This window comes from Ursus arctos, chromosome X (assembly GCF_023065955.2).
Source record: "Ursus arctos isolate Adak ecotype North America chromosome X, UrsArc2.0, whole genome shotgun sequence".
Classification (NCBI taxonomy): Eukaryota; Metazoa; Chordata; class Mammalia; order Carnivora; family Ursidae; genus Ursus; species Ursus arctos.
In genome coordinates this window covers 61,405,366-61,427,017 of record NC_079873.1, presented here as the reverse complement: position 1 = coordinate 61,427,017, position 21,652 = coordinate 61,405,366, and the positions used below count along the sequence as shown (strand labels likewise).

At 36.6% G+C, this 21,652-nt stretch overlaps 1 protein-coding gene across 14 annotated transcripts in view; it reads left to right on the top strand.

Annotated features, from left to right (window-relative positions):
• ATRX (ATRX chromatin remodeler) overlaps nucleotides 1-21,652 on the top strand; it is a 324,331-nt gene that overhangs the window by 199,769 nt on the left and 102,910 nt on the right. For all 14 annotated transcript variants that reach the window (XM_048213854.2, XM_048213847.2, XM_048213856.2 and 11 more), the window contains 3 exons: nucleotides 3,205-3,342; nucleotides 4,910-5,085; nucleotides 6,440-6,557. In XM_048213854.2, the coding sequence (XP_048069811.1) occupies nucleotides 3,205-3,342; nucleotides 4,910-5,085; nucleotides 6,440-6,557 (432 nt within the window). The remainder of the gene's footprint in view (nucleotides 1-3,204; nucleotides 3,343-4,909; nucleotides 5,086-6,439; nucleotides 6,558-21,652) is intronic.

Sequence of the window (21,652 nt, the reverse complement as noted above, 5' to 3'; positions counted from 1 at the left end):
ACTTGGGGAAGCATCCCTTTAGGATAAATTCCCAGAAATTGAAATATGGGTCAAAGAGTATATACATTTTCCATTTTAATAGATATTGTAAGTTGTCTTCCAAAATGTCTGATAGTAATTTAGACTCTCACAAACATTGTATAAGAGTACCTGTTTTACCGTACCCTCATGAACAGTGAATATGGTGGTGAAAATCATTTAAGTCACGTGAAAAAGGCAATTTTTCTCTTTAGAAAACTTTTTAGGATTCACAAAACCAGTATGTGCTCTTTTAATACAAAGCTAGGTATAGATTTTGGTTTTTGCCAAGGAATTGTTGAAAAGGAAAAACAAAGCTGGGGGCATCACAATGCTGGATTTCAAGTTGTACTACAAAGCTGTGATCACAAAGACAGCATGGTACTGGCACAAAAACAGATACATAGACCAATGGAACAGAATAGAGAACCCAGAAATGGACCCTCGGCTCTTTGGCAGCTAATCTTTGATAAAGCAGGAAAAAACATCCAGTGGAAAAAAGACAGTCTCTTCAATAAATGGTGCTGGGATAATTGGACAGCTACATGCAAAAGAATGAAACTTGACCACTCTTCTCACACCATACACAAAGATAAACTCCAAATGGATGAAAGACCTCGATGTGAGACAGGAATCCATCAAAATCCTAGAGGAGAACATAGGCAGCAACCTCTACGACATCGGCCGCAGCAACCATTTTCATGACACATCTCCAAAGGCAAGAGAAACAAAAGAAAAAATGAACTTGTGGGACTTCATCAAAATAAAAAGCTTCTGCACAGCGAAGGAAACAGTCAACAATACTAAGAGCCAACCCACGGAATGGGAGAATGTATTTGCAAATGACACTACAGATAAAAGACTGGTATCCAAGATCTACAAAGAATGTCTCAAACTCAATATGCGAGAAACAAATAAACAAATCAAAAAATGGGCAGAAGATATGAACAGATACTTTTCCAATGAAGACATACAAATGGCTAACAGACACATGAAAAAAATGTTCAAAATCATTAGCCATCAGGGAAATTCAAATCAAAACCACATTGAGATACCACCTTACACCAGTTAGAATGGCAAAAATTGACAAGGCAAGAAACAACAATTGCTGGAGAGGATGTGGAGGAAGGGGATCCCTCCTACATTGTTGGTGGGAATGCAAGTTGGTACAGCCACTCTGGAAAACAGTGTGGAGGTCCCTTAAAAAGTTAAAAATTGAGCTACCCTATGAGCCAGCCATTGCACTACTGGGTATTTACCACAAAGATACAGACATAGTGAAGAGAAGGGCCATATGCACCCCAATGTTCATAGCAGCATTGTCCACAATAGCTAAATCGTGGAAGGAGGCGAGATGCCCTTCAATAGATGACTGGATTAAGAAGTTGTGGTCCATATATACAATGGAATATTAGCTATCAAAAAGAACGATTTCTCAACATTCGCTGCATCATGGACATCACTGGAGGAGATAATGCTAAGTGAAATAAGTCAAGCAGAGAAAGACAACTATCATATGGTTTCTCTCATCTATGGAACATAAGAACTAGGAAGATTGGTAGGGGAAGAAAGGGATAAAGAAAGGGGGGATAATCAGAAGGGGGAATGAAACATGAGAGACTATGGACTCTGAGAAGAAACTGAGGGCCTCAGAGGGGCAGGGGGTGGGGGAATGGGATAGGCTGGTGATGGGTAGTAAGGAGGGCACGTATTGCATGGTGCACTGGGTGTTATACGCAACTAATGAATCATGGAACTTTACAACAAAAACCAGGGATGTACTGTATGGTGACTAACATAATAAAAAATATTATTATAAAAAAAAGAAAGTATATAAGTAATTTTAAAAAGTCTTAATATTTGCATAGCCCCATCTGAATACTGATTAACAATTACATTATTTGATCAATCATACTGAAGCATTTACTTTTCAACTCATGTAGAAGATAAATTTTCTCTAATGTCTAACAGATGGGGAGTAATTTGACAACTGCTGTTGTTGAAATCAGTATTTAAGTAGTATGTATGTATATTAACCAGCAAGCAAAGTATAAGCCATACTTTAGAAAACCATAGTATGTTATTTTAATAAAGTGTATGTATTTCTTTTGAAAGAGTCACTCTCAGCTGTAAAATCTTTTATAGCTTGCAAAGTGTTCTTCCCACCTACCCTGCACCCCATGGTCGTATAAGAATCAATTTAGCTGCCCTTTTATCAGTTAAATTTTCCCCCCGGCAAAGGGTGTTAGTTATTTGGAATATGTTAAGTGGGAGATACTGCAGAGTCTATTGTGATTTATTTTTATTTTTACTTTTTTAAGATTTTATTTATTTGAGAGAGAGAGAAAGAAAGAACACGAGTGGGAGGGGCAGAGGGAGAGGGAGAATCAGGGAGCCTGATCCCAGGACCCTGAGATCATGACCTGAGCCAAAGGCAGACACTTAACTGACTGAGCCACCTAGGCAGCCCTCTGTTGTGATTCATATTGTATTTCTTAAAATGTAAGTTTTGAAATTTGTCTTTTCATGTATATATAAATTGCTAGTCGTCTTAGGCAGTTGTGTTCACTTGATACACTAGTGCTGAAATATCTTTTTTTTTTAAAGATTTTATTTATTCATTCGACAGAGATAGAGACAGCCAGCGAGAGAGGGAACACAAGCAGGGGGAGTGGGAGAGGAAGAAGCAGGCTCCCAGTGGAGGAGCCTGACGTGGGGCTCGATCCCATAACGCCGGGATCACGCCCTGAGCCGAAGGCAGACGCTTAACCACTGTGCCACCCAGGCGCCCCTGAAATATATCTTTAGATACTGTTTTCCAATTACTAAAGATTCTATTTTTCAAATGCCTTAAATCTGTTGGGGGGATCTTTTTACTCTTTTGATTATTTTTATTTTTGTTTATTTTTGTTTCTTACTGAGAGAATCTTAAGTATCATCTATAGTATTACTTTAATACTCTACTGTTGGGATACAATTAATACCAGTTAGTGCCACATTACAAAATACAGTAAATACAGCAGCAGATAAAATATGAGTGTTCTTATGAGGATATTGTTTTATCTTCACACATGAGCAGCACTTTAAGGAGTTAACTTACTTGCTTAAATGGATTACATATTCAATTTGTATTTACATTTTAAATTTTATCATATACTAATTAAATGTTTTTTATACATTTTTTAGGCCCTGACTTTGTTGTTTGTGATGAAGGTCATATTTTGAAAAATGAAGCATCTGCTGTTTCAAAAGCTATGAATTCTATACGGTCAAGGAGGAGGATTATTTTAACAGGAACACCACTTCAAAATAACCTAATTGAGTGTGAGTTAATATCTGCAGTTATGCTGTAGAGTTGGCATTGCCTCAGATACGTTTTTGCCACTTTGCCATTTGCCTTTCTTCTGTCTAATATAGTCTCTGACTATGATCTGCGTAGGTCCATCTTAGTCTGCTGTGAAAGAATACCATATATTTCAAGTGGAATGCTTTATAAATATGAATGGTAAACCACAGTCAACAGGTGTGCTATTTTGAGTGTTCAAATATAAACATAGAATTTGAAATCTATGAAAATTATCAGAAGTCTTAATGATTGCTTTACAAATTCAGGAGATATTGTAACAAAATATATCTAATTTGCGGGGGTACTATAGGAAACTGAAAAGAAATGCTACATGTGAATGTTTTAGGAATATGGAGATGGGATAAGGAGAGCTGTGTTGAATCTATATCAGCATAGAATTTGTTGAGACAGGACAGATGATGTGAATCCAGATAACTTGTGAATTTCTCTTATTTTCATATGTGTGGTGATACTTAAGAGGGAACATGAGTTATTCAGCAAATGACAAATTGAAATTTCCTATTATAACCCGTTGTAATAGTTTTTGTTATTTTTATTTTTTCCATTCCTTTAGTGTATAGTAACGTAACTTTTTTATTATTTGTAAAACTGGTTATTATCTCACTGTAACCTATATTTTATCTTTATTTTTATCAGTTCCAGTTTCCCCTTTTTCTCTTACTCCATTTGTAGAAGTGCTACTTCACATTGCAAAAACAATAAAATATTAGTTAGAAAAGTATTATGATACAGTGAAAAAGCAAACCAATGGTGTTTGCCAATGAAATTTATATCCATAGAAGTATGTTATACTCCTGTGGAACTTTGCTTTAAGTGACAGTGCATGTAGACTTCATTTCTAGTTCTTGATTCAAATGCACTTAATTCTCATTATTATTCATGACTTTTTAAGGGCTGTGCTATAATGAGAATATGTTCTATTTTAATGTTAAAGTCTAAATACATATTCTTTAGAATTTTCTAAGATAGTCCCTTGGACCATATAAATATCAATTTTGACATAATAACTACTAATAAAATTATATTGAAACAGTGGAAAAAATGCTGTTTCACATTGTGGTCCAATGTCATATAGGGCAGCTGATAGCTCTATTAAGGGCTTCTGGAACGAGATCAGTTAATATAAAGTTTGATACAGTGGTTTATTACCTGATTTTATTATATTGGTTCAATATCTATGTATTTTTCACAAGATACCCTTGCTGACCATGAAATCATGGTTAGGATTATAGAATACTTGTTTTATTGTCTATATCTGTTATAGAGAATAGTGAATTAGAATAAAATGTTCTTAGGTGTTGTTTTTAAACATTCATGTCTAGAATTTAAGGATGGTTTTTATTTGAATTTCTCATCTGATTTAGGCAATCCAGTTCCAAAGCAGATTTAAAACCAAAATTTAGTCTGTACTCAATTTGCTATTCTTTCTTTGTAGCTTAATTCTAATGCTTCCATGGCATGTGTTTTTGACATGAACATTTTATCAGAGAATTTAGCCATTATTACTATTGTCTTCTCTCTTAGATCATTGCATGGTTAACTTTATCAAGGAAAATTTGCTGGGATCCATTAAGGAGTTCAGGAATCGGTTTATAAATCCAATCCAAAATGGTCAGTGCGCAGATTCTACCATGGTAGATGTCAGAGTGATGAAAAAGCGTGCTCACATTCTCTATGAGATGTTAGCTGGATGTGTTCAGGTACAAATACATTCCATATAACAAAATATTGTTACTCTTGTAATCCCAAAATGTTTTCTAAATTGAATTATTTTGTGTTTTCTTTCCCCTTTTTTCAGTATATAGTTTTATAGTTAAATCTCCTTGCATTGTCTTCAAAAGTCTTTGAAACTTGAACTTTAAAAAAAGAGTTCCATTTATAGCATAATCGATTAATTCACTTGCTAAGTGTATAGCTTCATATTACAATATATTAATGTTTAGATTCCTCATTTTTAAGATAGGGGGTATGTAAAAGGAACATGGCTTTTACGATTAAGAAATTTCTATGCTCACCCTAATTTTATGGTAGAGTGGCCTAAACCTCACTTACTTGAAATAGTTGTAGGAAAGGCAATTATGAATTGTGGAGGAGCCATTTTTAATGTAATCCTGAAGAAACGGTGTAATTACTTTGAAGTCATACACTAATCTGAATGGGTTAATAGTGTTTACATACAGATACTTAGTGAATCTGTATTAATGAGTAGGTAAGTATGTAGAGATTGAGCCAGCAGTTAGTAGATCTCAAAATCTGCACTTTTTCTTTAGACACTAGATACTAATTGTAGCCACAAAGATGAAACAAATAAGGTGGGCTGTCCTTCTGACTGGATATTCTACCATCATATAAGGCAGTCATCCTTTTTGTTCAGGTTAGCCACAGGTACTAGCAAGTCCTCTGTTTCTGTATTGCTGCTACTACCTAGACAGTATTTTCCTGGTTTAGGTAGTCATATGTACCTAGCACATTAGTGTTCTTTCTTTCTTGTTCCTATAATCAAATGGTATCAAGAGTGCTTATACATGTTTTGCTTTCTCATCTGGGTAAATGGTTTCCCTAAAGTTATGTGTTATCCTCTGGCATAATGGCACATCTTACCTAAAGGACAAATCAGACAGGATCAGACGTTGATTCATTGCTTTTAGTGTATGATTAAAGCAAGTCTTTTTTCCTAACACTGCTTACTGTATCCCCTATACACTTTTATTCTTTTTTTGCTTGTTTTTCTATATAGAGGAGACCATTTGAAAAAATAAATTACACACTTGGTAATATGACTACTTCAATTTAAAACCTGCCTGGTGTGTTGCAGCGTCCTTTTACCAGTGCATCATATCGCGTAGTCATAGGGAAATACATTAACTACAATCATATAGTGTTGATTATGTGAGTAAAGAGGCTAACTATGTTTAAGAAAATGTTTTCTTGTATGTTTGGTACCTGTTTATTTATGTGTATCTTTTAGTTGGAAGCAATGATGATTCTTAGAGCAGTCAATTCCTGTCATATATTTAGGTTAACTAATTTCATTCTCTTTCTTGTTAATTACAGAGGAAAGATTATACAGCATTAACAAAGTTCTTGCCTCCAAAACATGAATATGTACTAGCTGTGAGAATGACTCCTATTCAGTGCAAGCTCTATCAGTACTACTTAGATCACTTAACAGGTAACAGATACACTTACTGTTTTTATCTTCAAAAGACATTCTTTTTCTGATGAGTGTTGTTTTAGTAATTTTACCGTGTAAGTCGTTCTTTTTCAGTTGTGCATTTAGATAAAATGGATATGTTCGTTTTGTAAAAGCACAAAATATTTCTAATTTTAAAAACACTGTATTGTCAAACTAAACCAGGCAACAAACTGGTGAAAAAACATGTACAGTATATTGGAATAATGCCCTTAATTTGTAAAGAGCTTTTATTTCAGGAAAATTATTAATGTAAATAAATCCATAAAAGAAAATATATAGATTAGACAAGTTTGAACAAGTGAAAAAACAAGTTCATTTATCACATTGAAAATTTAATATTTATACATAGCAAATATTGGTACATGTATATACCACATATTTGGTACAAAACTAAAATACTGGTACCTATGGCATTTGTTCAAAACTCCATTTAGGCATTGAACACGGGGAGATAGCTATCCCACCCTAACATTTTGTTTAGCTTTGTTTACACTTGCAGTGAATGACGGGTACTTTTTATTTTCTTTCTGTCTACCTTTTGTTCTGATTATCTTTATTAAAATGTTATTCTTTGTTGAATCTAATAATTAAAAATTGTGACTTGTATTTTTATTAAAAAAAAGAAAGAAAATATATAAAATTCCAGTATATTATTTAAAAAAATGAACCACAATGATAAAAGGCATATAAATCAAATCCATGAAATCATTTCTCATTTATCAAATGGACAAAGGTTAAAGGAAAAGAAGCAAAATACAAGGCAGGACATATATTATGCTCCCAGCATTATAGTAAAAATATACACAAATGCTTAAAATACACCAAAATGCTAACAGAAATTTTTTTGGGTGGATTCATTATGAGGCTCTTTTAGATTGTTTCTTATTCTTTTCTATGGGCTTTTAAAAAACAATGAGTAGTTATTATCTTACCATCAGTAAATTCATGTGTCTGTGTGTGTGTGTATCTGTGACTGTATGCCCAGGGTTGTCTCTGTTCACAGAGCAAAACCTAGCCTCTTTTTGGTCTGGAGTGAGATTTCTTGTTAGTCACCTTATTCTGATACTTTCCTCAAGTGATATGTCAGGTTTATTTAGGGGATACAGGTTAGAAAGTACCCATTGCCATTGTGGATAAAATAAATTATGAAAAATAATAGGGGGTGGAAGTATGTACATGCATCTTAATACCTCATTTCATATCACTAGTTACAGTGATACACCTCATAACAGCAGTGCATTTTAGAGAATAGAATAATGATGATGGTTCTCAAGAATGATTTTGCTTTGGGGAAAACAGAATTTGAATGTTAGCATTTTACATAACTGCTTTTTTTGCTATATCATAAACACAGATTTTTAGTGACTTTTAGATGAAAATCACTTGTAATAAGGCACACATTTTCATTTGTATATCAGTCAGAAACTGTTAGATTTATTGTACCATCGTGTTTTGGATGACAGAAATTGGAGACGTGATTAAGTAACCAAATGTGGTCATCCCAATGGGAGAGCTACTGTGTAGTTTGGAAAGTCCAGAGCTAGCTTTCATTAATATCTGAGTAATAAAGGGGACTAAATTTGGCATTTAATTTAATATTTTTTCATTTAAAATTTTGTTTTATCTTCGAGAAAATGTCAGCTACAGTGTTTTCAAATATTAGAGAATCACTTGTCTTTAATAACCAATAGCAAAATGTTAATAACTTGTACATAGATCTTAAAGTGTGTATTTTTGAGGGTAATGCAGCATTTAAGAACTAAGGGGCCCTCATTCGTTGTGATTTTAATTGATGGCAAATATCTAAAGTAGTAACTATTAAAAGCATCTAAACTCTGTAAAGTAACAATTTTTTTAAGTTTTTATTTAAATTCTAGTTAGTTAACATGTAGTGGAATATTGGTTTCAGGAGTAGAATTTAGTGATTCATCACATACATATAACACCCAGTGCTCATCACAAGTGATCTCCTTAAAAAAACAAAAAGAAAAACAAAAAACAAAAACAACCCCAAAAACCCCAAAAAACAAATGCTCTCCCTAATACCCATCACACATTTAGCTCATCCCCTGCCCACCTCCCCTCCAGCAACCCTCAGTTTCTTCTCAGTAGTTAAGAGTCTCTTATGGTTTGCCTTCCTCTGTTTATTTCTCTTTCCCTTCCTCTATGTTCATCTCTTTTGTTTCTTAAGTTCTACATATGAGTGAAATCATAGTATTTGTCTTTCTCTAACTTATTTCACTTAGCAATACACTCTAGCTCCATCCACATCCTTGCAGATGGTAAGATTTCATTCTTTGTTATGGCTGAGTAATATCTATCGTATATGTACACATCTTTATGCATTCATCAGTTGATGGATGTTTGGGCTCTTTCCAAAATTTGGCTACTGTTGATAATGCTGCTACAAAGATCAGGGTGCATGTGCCCCTTCGAATCAGCATTTCTGTATCCTTTGGGTAAATATATAGTAGTTTAATTGCTGCGCTATAGGGTTGTTCTACTTTTAGCAATTTAAAGAACCTCCATACTGTTTTCCAGAGTGGTTACACCAGTTTACATTCCCACCAACCTGTTGTTTCCTATGTTGTTAATTTTAGCCATGTTGAGAGGTGTGAGATGGAATCTCATCGTGGTTTTGATTTGTATTTCCCTGGTGATGAGTGATGTTGAGCATCTTTTTATGTGTCTGTTAGCCATCTGTATATCTTCCTTGGAAAAACATCTATTAATGTCTTCTGCCCATTTCTTGATCATTTTTGTGGGGGTGTTGAGTTTGTTCTTTATAGATTTTGGATAGTAACCCTTTATCAGATATGTCATGTGCAGATATTTTCTCCCATACCATAGGCTGCTTTTTAGTTTTGTTGATTGTTTCCTTTGCTGTACAGAAGCTTTTTATCTTTTTTTTAAGATTTATTTACTTATTTTAGAGAGACAGAGAACACTAGAAGGGGAAGGGTCTGGGGGAGAGGAAGAGACAGAATCCCAAGCAGGCTCCACGCTGAGCATGGAGCCGGACATGGGGCTTGATCTCATGACCCTGAGATTATGACCTGAGCCAAAACCCAAGAGTTGGACATTTAACCAGCTGACTACCCACATGCCTCAAAAAGCTTTTTATCTTGATGATGTCCCAATAGTTCACTTTTGCTTTTGTTTCCCCTTGTCTCCAGAGATGTGTCTAGTAAGAAGTTGCTACAGCCAAGGTCAAAGAGTTTGCTGCCTATGTTCTTCCGTAGGATTGTGATAGTTTCCTGTCTCATATTTAGGTCTTTCATCCATTTTGAGTTTATTTTTGTGTATGGTGGAAAACAGTGGTCCAATTTCATTCTTCTACATGTAGCTGTCCAGTTTTCCCAGCAGCATTTGTTGAAGAGACTGTCTTTTTTCCATTGAATATTCTTTTCTGCTTTGTCTAAGATTACTTGAACATATAGTTGTGGGTCCATTTGTAGGTTTTCTATTCTGTTCCATTGATCTTTGTGCCTTTTTTTTTTTTACCCATACCATACTGTCTTGATGGACTACAGCTTTGTTATATACCTTGAAGTCAGATTTTTGATGCCTCCAGCTTTGTTTTTCATTTTCAGGATTGCTTTGGCTCTTCAGGGTCTTTTGTGGTTCCATACAAATTTTAGGATTGTTTGTTCTAGCTCTAGGAAAAATGCTAGTGGTATCGTGACAGGGATTGCATTGAATGCATAGATTGCTTTGGGTAGTATAGACATTTTAACAATGTTTTTTCTTCGAATCCATGAGAATGGAATGTTTTTCCATTTCTTTGTGTCTTCATTTTTTTTTTCATTAGTGTTCTATAGTTTTCAGAGTACAAATCTTTTACCTCTTTGCTTAGGTTTATTCCTAGGTATCTTACGGGTTTTGCTGCAGTTGTAACTGGAATTGGTTCCTTGATTTCTCTTTCTGCTGCTTCATTATTGGTGTATAGAAATGCAACAGATTTTTGTATGTTCATTTTGTGTCCTGTGACTTTGCTGAATTCATGTATTGTAGCAATTTTTTGGTGGAGTCTTTCGGGTTTTCTATATAGAGTATCATATCATCTGTGAATAGTGACTTTGACTTCTTGCCAATTTTGGATGCCTTTTATTTCTTTTTGTTGTCTCATTGGAAGAATGGGACTTCCAGTAATGTGTTAAATAATAATAGAGAGACTGCAAATCCCTCTCTTGTTCCTGACCTTGGAGGAAAAGCTTTCAGTATTTCCCAGTTGAGGATGATACGAGCTCTGGGTCTTTCCTATATGGCCTTTGATGTTGAGATATGTTCCCTCTGTCCCTGCTTTGTTGAGGGTTTTTATGAAGAATGGATGCTGTATTTTGTCAAATGCTTTTTGTGCATCTATTTAGAGGATCATATGGTTCCTATCCTTTCTTTTATTAATATTACAATATTAATAAAATAAAATTTCTTTTATTAATTTGATTAATGCGGTGTATCACATTGATTGATCTGTGAATATTGAACTACCCTTGTAGCCCAGGAATAAGTCCCACTTGATCATGGTGAATGATTCTTTCAGTGTACGTGTTGGATTCCATTTGCTAATATTTTGTTGAGAATTTTTGCATCCATGTTCATCGGGGATATTGGCTTGTACTTGTGTTTTATAGTGGTGTCTTTGTCTGGTTTTGGAAGCAGGGTAATGCTAGCCTCCTAGAATGATTTTGGAAGTTTTCCTTCCATTTCTATTTTTTGGACTAGTTTGAGAAGAATAGGTAATAACCCTTTTTTAAATATTTGGTAGAATTCCCTTGGGAAGCCAACTGATCCTGGACTTTTCTTTTTTTGGAGTTTTTTTTAGTACTGATTGAATTTCTTTGCTGTCTCTTGGTCTGTTCAAGTTTTCTGTCTTTTCCTGTTTTGGTTTTGGTAGTTTATATGCTCCTAGAAATTTATCCATTTCTTCCAGATTGCCCAATTTGCTGGCATATAATTTTTCATAGTATTCTCTTATAATTGTATTTTTGTAGTGGTGGTTGTTATTTCTCCTCCCTCACTTGTGATTTTATTTATTTGGGTTCTTTCTCTTTTCTTTTTGATAAGTCTGTTAGGGGTTAATCAATTTTATTAAAATTTTCAAAGAGCTCCTGGTTTCATTAATCTATTCTACTGTTTTGTTACTATATCATTTATTTCTGCTCTAGTATTTACTATTCCCCTTCCTCTGCTGCCTTAGGCTTTATTTGCTATTTCTTTTCTCTCTCTTTGAGGTGTAAGGTTAGGTTTTATATTTGAGACTTTTCTTACTTCTTGAAGTAGGCCTGTATTGCTGTATTGCTGTATACCTCTCTTTTATGACTGCTTGTACTGCATCCCAAAGGTTTTGGACTGTCATATTTTCATTTTGATTTGCTTCCATGTATTTCTTTATTTCGCTTTTAATTTCCTAGTTAACCCATTGATTCTTTAGTAGCATATTCTTTAACCTCCATGTATTTGTGTTCTTTCCAAATTTTTTCCTGTGATTGACTTCACGTTTCATAGAATTGTGGTGAGAAAATATGTATGGTATGATCTAAATCTTTTGTACTTGTTGAGGCCTGATTTGTGACCCAGTATGTATTCTATTCTGGAGAGTGTTTCATGTTTAAAAGGAATGTGTATTATCCTGCTTTAGGATTAAATGTTCTGAATACATCTGTTAAGTCCATCTGGTCTAGTGTGTCATTCAAAGCCATTGTTTCCTTGTTGATTTTCTGCTTAGATGATTTGTCCATTGCTGTTAGTGGGGTTTTAAACTCCCCTACTATTATTCTTTTGTTATCAATGAGTATCTTTGTGTTTGTTATTGATTTTTATATTTGGGTTCTCCCAAGTCTGCATAAATATTTACAATTGTTATATCTCCTTGTTGGATAGACCTCTTTATCATGATACAGTGCCCTTCTTCATCTCTTATTATAGTCTTTAGTTTAAAATCTAGTTTGTCTTCATTCAAAGAAGAAATAATACCTATTCTCCTGAAGCAGTGTCAAAAAAAAGAAACAGAAGGAAGACTACCAAACTCATTCTATGAGGCCACTATTACCTTGATCCCAAAACCAGGCAAAGACCCCATCAAAAAGGAGAATTACAGACCAATATCCCTGATGAATATGGATGCCCAAATTCTCAACAAGATCCTAGATAATAGGATCCAACAATACATTAAAAGGATTATCCATCATGACCAAATGGGATTCATCCCTGGGATGCAACGGTGGTTCAACATTCGCAAATTGATCAGTGTGATAGATCACATTAATAAGAGAAGAGACAAGAACCATATGATCCTCTCAGTTGATGCAGAAAAATCCTTTGACAAAATACAGCATCCTTTCCTGATTAAAACCCTTCAGAGTATAGGGACAGAGGGTAGATTCCTCAATTTCATAAAAACCATTGATGAAAAGCCTACAGCGAATATCATTCTCAATGGGGAAAAGCTGGAAGCCTTTCCCTTAAGATCAGGAACACGACAAAGATGCCCACTTTTGCCATTATTGTTCAACATAGTACTAGAAGTCCTAGCAACGGCAATCAGACAACAAAAAAGAGTAAAAGGTATTCAAATTGGCAAAGAAGAAGTTAAACTATCTCTCTTCGCAGATGACATGATACTTTATATGGAAAACCCAAAAGACTTCACCCCCAAATTACTAGAACTTATAGAGCAATTCAGTAATGTAGCAGGATACAAAATCAATGGTCCTAAATCAGTTGCATTTCTATACACGAACAATGAGACTGAAGAAAGAGAAATTAGGGAATCGATTCCATTTACAATAGCACGAAAAACCATAGGATACCTCAGAATAAACTTAATCAGAGAGGTAAGGCATCTATACTCTAGAATCTACAGAACACTGATGAAATACATTGAAGAAGACACAAAAAGATGGAAAAATATTCCATGCTCATGGGTTGTAAGAATATACATAGTTAAAATGTCTAATATACCCAGAGCAATCTACGCTTTCAGTGCCATCCCAATCAAAATACCGATGACATTTTTCAAAGAGCTGAAAGAAACAATCCTAAAATTTGTGTGGAACCAGAAAAGACCCTGAATCGCCAAGGAAATGTTGAAAAAGAAAAACAAAGCTGGGGGCATCACGTTGCTGGATTTCAAGCTATACTACAAAGCTGTGATCACAAAGACAGCATGGTACTGGCACAAAAACAGATATATAGACCAATGGAACAGAATAGAGAACCCAGAAATGGACCCTCGGCTCTTTGGGCAACTAATCTTTGATAAAGCAGGAAAAAACATCCAGTGGAAAAAAGACATTCTCTTCAATAAATGGTGCTGGGAAAATTGGACAGCTACATGCAAAAGAATGAAACTTGACCACTCTTCTCACACCATACACAAAGATAAACTCCAAGTGTATGAAAGACCTAGATGTGAGTCAGGAATCCATCAAAATCCTAGAGGCGAACATAGGCAGCAACCTCTTCAACATCGGCCACAGCAACTTTTTTCATGACACATCTCCAAAGGCAAGAGAAACGAAAGCAAAAATGAACTTTTGGCACTTCATCAAGATAAAAAGCTTCTGCACAGCGAAGGAAACAGTCAACAATACTAAGAGCCAACCCACGGAATGGGAGAATATATTTGCAAATGACACTACAGATAAAATGCTGGTACCCAAGGTCTATAAAGACCTTCTCAGACTCAATACATGAGAAACAAATAATCAAATTAAAAAATGGGCAGAAGGTATGAAGATACTTTTCCGATGAAGACATACAAATGACTTAACAGACACATGAAAAAATGTTCAAAATCATTAGCCATCAGGGAAATTCAAATCAAAACCACATTGAGATACCACCTTATGCCAGTTATCCTGGCAAAAATTGACAAGGCAAGAAACAACAAATGTTGGAGAGGATGTGGAGAAAGGGGAACCCTCTTACACTGTTGGTGGGAATGCAGGTTGGTACAGCCACTTTGGAAAACAGTGTGGAGGTCCCTCAAAAAATAATAGAGCTACCCTATGACCCAGCCATTGCACTGCTGGGTATTTACCCCAGAGATACAGATGTAGTGAAGAGAAGGGCCATATGCACCCCAATGTTCATAGCAGCATTGTCCATGATAGCTAAACTGTGGAAGGAGCCGAGATGCCCTTCAACAGATGAATGGATAAAGAAGATGTGATCCATATATACAATAGAAAATAACTCAGCCATCAGATAGAACGATTACCGAACATTTGCAGCAACATGGACGGGACTGGAGGAGATTTTGCTAAGTGAAATAAGTCAAGCAGAGAAAGACAATTATCCTATGGTTTCACTCATTTATGGAACATAAGGAATAGCAGAGAGATCGGTAGGAGAAGGAAGGGAAGAATGAAGGGAGAGTAAACAGAAGAGGGAAAGAACCATGACAGACTATGGACTCTGAGAAACAAACTGAGGGCTTCAGAGGGGTGGGGGGTGGGGGATTGGGATAGGCTGGTGATGGGTATTAAGGAGGGCACGTATTGCAGGGAGCACTGGGTGTTATATGCAAACAATGAATCATGGAGCACTACATCAGAAACTAATGATGTACTATATGGTGACTAACATAACCTAATAGAAAATTTTTTTATAAATCTGGTTTGTCTTGTGTAAGTATTGCCGCTCTGGCTTTCTTTTGACATACATTTGCAAGGTAAATATTTTCTGTTCCCTCACTTTGAATCTACAGGTGTCTTTAGGTCTCAAATTCGTCTCTTGTAGGCAGCGTAGAGATGGATCTTATTTTTTTTAACCATTTTGACAACCTGTGTCTCTTGATTGGAGCAGTTAGGTCATTTACATTCACAGCGATTATTGATAGATATGAATTTAGTGCCATTGTATTAAATGTAACATTGGTGTTTTTGGAGATTTTCTCTGTTCCTTTGTAGTCTTTGTTGCTTTTAGTCTTTCTTTCCCACTCATAGTGTCCCCTTTAATATTTCTCGAAGGGCTAGTGTCCCCTTTAATATTTCTCGAAGGGCTAGTTTAGTGGTCACCAACTCCTTTAGTTTTTGTTTGTCTGGGAAACTCTTTATCTCTCCTTCTATTCTGAATGACAGCCTTGCTGGATCAGTTGTTCCTGGTTGCATATATTTCCTGTTCAGCATGTTGAGTATATCATGCCACAGCCTTCTGGCCTGTGAAGTTTCTGTGGATAGATGTGCTGCTAAACTTATTCGTCCTCCCTTGTACATTAGGGATTTCTTTTTTTTTTTAAGATTTATTTATTTGAGAGAGAAAGAGCAGAGGTGGGGGAGGTGGAGGGAGAGGTAGAGAAATTCAAGCAGATTCTCTGCTAAAGTGCAGAGGCAGACACGGGGCTTGATCCTTATTGAGATCATGAACTGAACGGAAATGGAGTAGCCACCCAGAGGTCCCAGGGATTTCTTTTCCATTGCTGTTTTTAGGATTCTGTCCGTATCTCTGTTTTTGTTTGTTTGTTTGTTTTTTGTTTTGTTTTGGTTTTTTTGTTTTTTGCAAATTTTACTGTGATAGGTCTTCGTGTTGGCCTGCTTTTGTTGATTTTGATGGGAGTTCTCTGGGCCTCCTGGATTTGGATGTCTCTTTCCTTCCGCAGATTAGGGAAGCTTTCAGCTATAATTTCCTCATAGAAACCTGCTCCTTTGTCCCTCTCTACTTATGGGACTCCTAGGATATGAATGTTATGCTTTATGGAGTTGCTCATTTCCCTACGTGTACATTCGTGATCTAACATTTTTCTTTCCCTCTTCTTTTCAGCTTCATTATTTTCATAATTTTATCTTCAGTATCAGTAATGGGTTCTTCTTCCATCCTTGTGGTCATTACATCCAGTCAGTTTTGCATCTTCGTTATAGTATTTTTTATTTTGGCTTGACTAGTTTTTAGGTCTTTTATCTCTGTGCTAAGGGACTCCCTGGTGTCTTCTTTGCTTTTCTCAAGTCCAGCTAGTATCCTCATAATTGTTGTTTTAAATTATGGTTCAGGCATATTACTTATATCTGGTTTGATTAGATCTCTGCCTGTGACCTCTTCTTGTTATTTGTTTTGGGATCAATTCCTCCATATTGGTATTTTGTCTGGGTCTCTGTCTTCTGTGTCCTCGGAAAGCCTGTTATGTTTTCTGCTCCTGAGAGTAATGGTTGTATTGAGAGGAGGTCATATACTGTTCAGGGCCTGGTTCTTCAGGAAGTGTTTCTGGTACACTCTGCTGTTGTGTTTTGCTGCTCTTTCTTTCAGGTCAGTCCTCTGCAGAGTTTCGCCTTGCCTACAGTGGGGATTGTTTGCTCCTTTTCTGGTGTGTGGTGAGTTTTAACTAGGTGTTTTTGGTCCACTTCTTAAAACAGGCTAGATCCTGTTTCCCCTAGACCTGAAGCTTTGCAGCTTTCTGTTGCCAGTAGACTTGGTGCATGTGGAGGGCTTATGCTGGTCTTCTGGTGGGAGGGGGGTGGCAACCCTGCTCTGAGTCTTAGGTAGTCTTAGTCTGAGTCTTCCTTGTCCTAGGAAAAAAAATAAATAAAAGCACCTGCAGAGCTCAGGGGGCTAGGGTTTGGTGTAAGCAGCTCAAGCCTCCACTGTGGGGACTGTGTTTCTCACTGCAATCTGTCTATTCTGATGGGCAGGGGTAAAAATGTCAGCCATCTCTCTCATCCCCAGAGAGGGAAGTTTGCACCTCCCGGTGTTCAGAAAGCCCTCACAGAAGAGTGAACAGTCTTCCCTTGTTTGTCCCATGCATTCCTCAGATATATGCCTTCACCCTGTCTCTGTCTGAGCATCTGCCCACCTGGTGGTGCCGTGCTTCTGTGTTTTTTCACAGGCACACAGACTGGGTTTCAAAACTCCAAATTTTAGGTACCCTGTGATGCATGGACCTGCACTGATCCTCTGGGAGGGTCTCACCACACTGTGGCTGGTCGTGGTTTGTCCCAGAAGGGTAGTTACAGGAATGCACAGGGGCTTGGAGTTTTCCATAAAGCGCAAGAAGCTGGCATGCAGGTTAGCTGCCCTCAGCAGATGTCTCTGTTCCTATGCTAAAGAATGGGGCAGCTCAGTGATACCTGCCTGCTCTTTGTTCCCATAAAGGCGGTGCCATTTCTCCCAGATGCTCTCCATGAGAGGGAATTGTCTCTCCTAGTGCAACCCAGGGGTTCCTCAGATCATGCTGTCTGCTCCCCGGCCTGTGCCTTCCTTCTTCACAGGAGCACCTGTTCGCTAGTCAGGTTCCATCCTGGCGATGGCATGGACTTCTAAAACTTCAGACTTTATGCTCCACTGCCTGTAAATACTTGTGATAATTCTCCTTTTATTTTCCCCATCAGTGGTTTTGGGAAAGTGTTTTTCTTGTCTCTCTGTCTCTCTGTCTCTATCACTCTTTTCCTGATCTGGGCTTTCTCCCCTCTGCATCACCAGCAGTTCTTTTCTTCTCCAAATCACGTCTCCTCACCTCCTAACTTCCATGTGTGGCTGGCTTCTTTTCTCCCTCTAGTTGTGCAGTTTTTTCTCTCAGTCCTCAGATTGATTTCCTGGGTGAATTTGATATTTATCTAGCTGTGTGCATTGGAGCAGGCAAGCATAGGGACCCTCTATTACTGCCTCTTAACTCTTTCTGAAAAGTACGTTTGTTAAATTATTATCTGATGTCATGAATCTTTCAGCTGTGAAAATGTTTGGGGTTCTACCCAACTAAATGTGATGTTTTATTTTCCTTAAAGTAGCATAACCTGAGTTAATATTCCCTTTGAAAAAAACTGACATAAAAGGTCAAATGGGTTATATTAAAGAGTACTCTATCTTGATTCTCACTACCAGCCATCACAGAATTTCTCCTGAAAAGTCACCCACGTATTTCACTTGAATTTAAAATGTTTGCTGTTTTTCTGTCACACGTTCCAAAATTTCTTTTGTTTCTATATGTGACTCTTTCTAGGTTCTGTTTGGTTTTAAGAAGTTCACTTAAATTTTGCTTTTTATACTAGGAACAGTTTTATGTTAATAGTAATAATTTGTAGTATATTTAATATTTATAGAATTAAGTCATAAGAAATTGAGTTTTCATGAATTTTAAAGAAATCAAAGTCCTCTTAATTTTCCTTTGTTCCCTTTTTCAGTATAATCCTGCAGTATTCCTTTTACCATCATTTATCAGAAGTTTATATTTACATGTAAGCCTCTGCCTTCAGTAAACTCTTCATGTTTTAAAATGTGGATACTTAATTTTTTCAAGTTTTTATTTAAATTCCACTTACCATATAGGGTAATATTATTTTGAATACACTATTGTGTACAATATAGTGATTCAACACTTCCATACAACACTGGAGGTCATCACAAGTGCACTCCTTATTCCCCATAAGCTATTTAACCCATCTCCCCATCTCCCTCCTGCTGGTAATCATCAATTTGTTACTTAATTTTTTAATCAGTAAGCGTTAGCCTGATTTTAAGCATAAGTCATTATTAAAATCCATACAGTGTTTTAAGGCATGCAAAAATGGAGCACATGAAAAGACAACCCACAGAATGGGAGAAAATATTTTGAAATCCTATATCGGAGAAGGGATTGATAACCAGAATACATAAAGAACTCCTACAACTTAATGATAATAAAACAACACAATTGGAAAATGGGTGAAGGACTTCAATAGACATTTCTCCAAAGAATATATACAAATGGCCGATAAGCACATGAAACGATGCTCTACATCATCACTAGTTATTATAGAAATGTCAGTATCAAAACACAAGATAACACTTCATACCTGATAAGATGCGTATTACCAAAAGTATTGTATATTATAAGACAAGAATTGTCGGGGCGCCTGGGTGGCTCAGTCATTAAGCGTCTGCCTTCGGCTCAGGGCATGATCCCAGAGTCCTGGGATCAAGCCCCACATCGGGCTCCCTGCTCCGCTGGGAGCCTGCTTCTTCCTCTCCCACTCCCCCTGCTGTATTCCCTCTTTCGCTGGCTGTCTCTGTCTCTGTCTCTGTCTCTGTCAAATAAGTAAATAAATACATCTTTAAAAAAAAAAAAAGATGTCTTCTGTGGTCCTAGTCACTGGTCATGGGCATCTTCAAGGTCATGGATTGGGGACTACTCCTGCCCCAGGACTAGGTGCTGTATCCCCATGAAGATGTTAAAAAAAAAAAAAAAGAATTTTCAAGGAAGTGGAGAAATTATAACCCTGGTGCATTGCTCGTGGCAGTGTAAAATGGTGCAGCTGCTGTGGGAAAAGCAGTATGGCCATTCCTCAAAGAGCTAAAGATAGGATTATTTTGATACTGATTCAGCATATGATCCAGCAATTCTACTTCTAGGTACATACCCCAAGTAATTGAAAGCAGGAACTTAAACAGATACTTGCACACTCATGTTTACACAGCAGCATTATTCATAATAGCCAAAAAGGTGGAAGCAATCCCAATGTCCATTGACTGATGAATAGACAAAAGCAGTATGATATATACACACATGCACGCACACACATACCATGGGATATTATTTAGTCATAAAAAGAAAGGAAATGCTGACACTTTCCAATATTAATGAATCCCAAAGCTATCATGATATGTAAAATAAGCCAGAGACAAAATGACGAATACTGTTTCATTCCACTTAGAGGTACCTAGAGTAGTCAGATTCATAGAGGCAGAAAGTAGTAGTTACCAGGTTTGGTGGAGAGGAAAATACAGAGTTATTTTTAATATGTACAGAGTTTGTAGAATTATGAAAAAGTTCTGGGAATGGAGTGTTGATGGTTGCACAACATTGTGATTATACTCGATGCCACTGAATTGTACTCATAAATGGAGAACATTCATATGCATGTGTCCAGGTGCCACCCTTTAGAGATTGATTAAGTGGATCTGGAGTAGGGCTTAGGGACCTGCATTTTTATAAGCCCTACAGGTAATTTTGATGTACCTGCAGCATGAGCACCACTGCTCTAAGTGATGCTCAACATAATTCGAAATGTAAATCAAAACCACAGTGGGATACCTTTTATTAATCACTAGGATGGCTATAATAATCCAAGAAATAGAAAAATAACAAGTGGTGAGGATGTGGAGGAATTGGAACCCTGTGTTTTGCTGGTTTCAAATGTCAAATGGTGTAGCTTATGTGGAGCACAATTTGGCAATCAAATGTTCAGTGTAGAGTTACCATATAACCCTGCAATTATACTTCTGGGTGTATACTCAGTAGAAAGGAAAACACTTGTACATACAAAGATTTATTCACCAATGTTCATAGCATTGTTGTTCATAATAGTTAAAAGCTAGAAACAACCTATATGCCCATGAACTGGTAAAGGGTTAAACAGATTTGATATTTGCATATCATAGAACATTATTCAGCAATGAAAAGGAGGAAAATGCTGATACATGCTACAACACAGATCAACCTTGAAAACATATGCTGAGTGAAAGAAGCCAGTCACAAATGACCAGATGTTGTATGATTCCATTTATATGAAATGTCCAGAGTAGGCAAATCTGTAGAGACAAAGTAGATCAGTAGTTTCCTAGGGGTGTAGGAGAAATAAAGAAATTGAAAAAGCTCGTGGGGTGCCTGGGTGGCACAGTGGTTGGGCGTCTGCCTTCGGCTCTGGGCGTGATACCGGCGTTCTGGGATCGAGTCCCGCATCGGACTCCTCCGTTGTGAGCCTGCTTCTTCCTCTCCCACTCCCCCTGCTTGTGTTCCCTCTCTCGCTGGCTGTCTCTATCTCTGTCAAATAAATAAATAAAATCTTTAAAAAATAATTGAGGGATGATTGCTTAGGGGTATAGGGTTTCTTTTGGGGGTGATGAAAATGTTTTAAAAACTGGATTTTGGTGATAGTTGCGCAGCTCTGTGAATACACAAGTGAATTGTAAATGGTAAATTGTGAACTATAGCTGAATGAAACGTAAAAAAACCTGAGTTGCTTACTTTTTTATCCACATAAGTTTTATTTAGTTATCTTCCAGCTAATTGGTCATTCTTTATGACTTCCTGTGTCTTCCATGTACTTTCAAGATTATCTTTAACATTTCTTTAAACATAGTAAACAGTTATATGATTATTC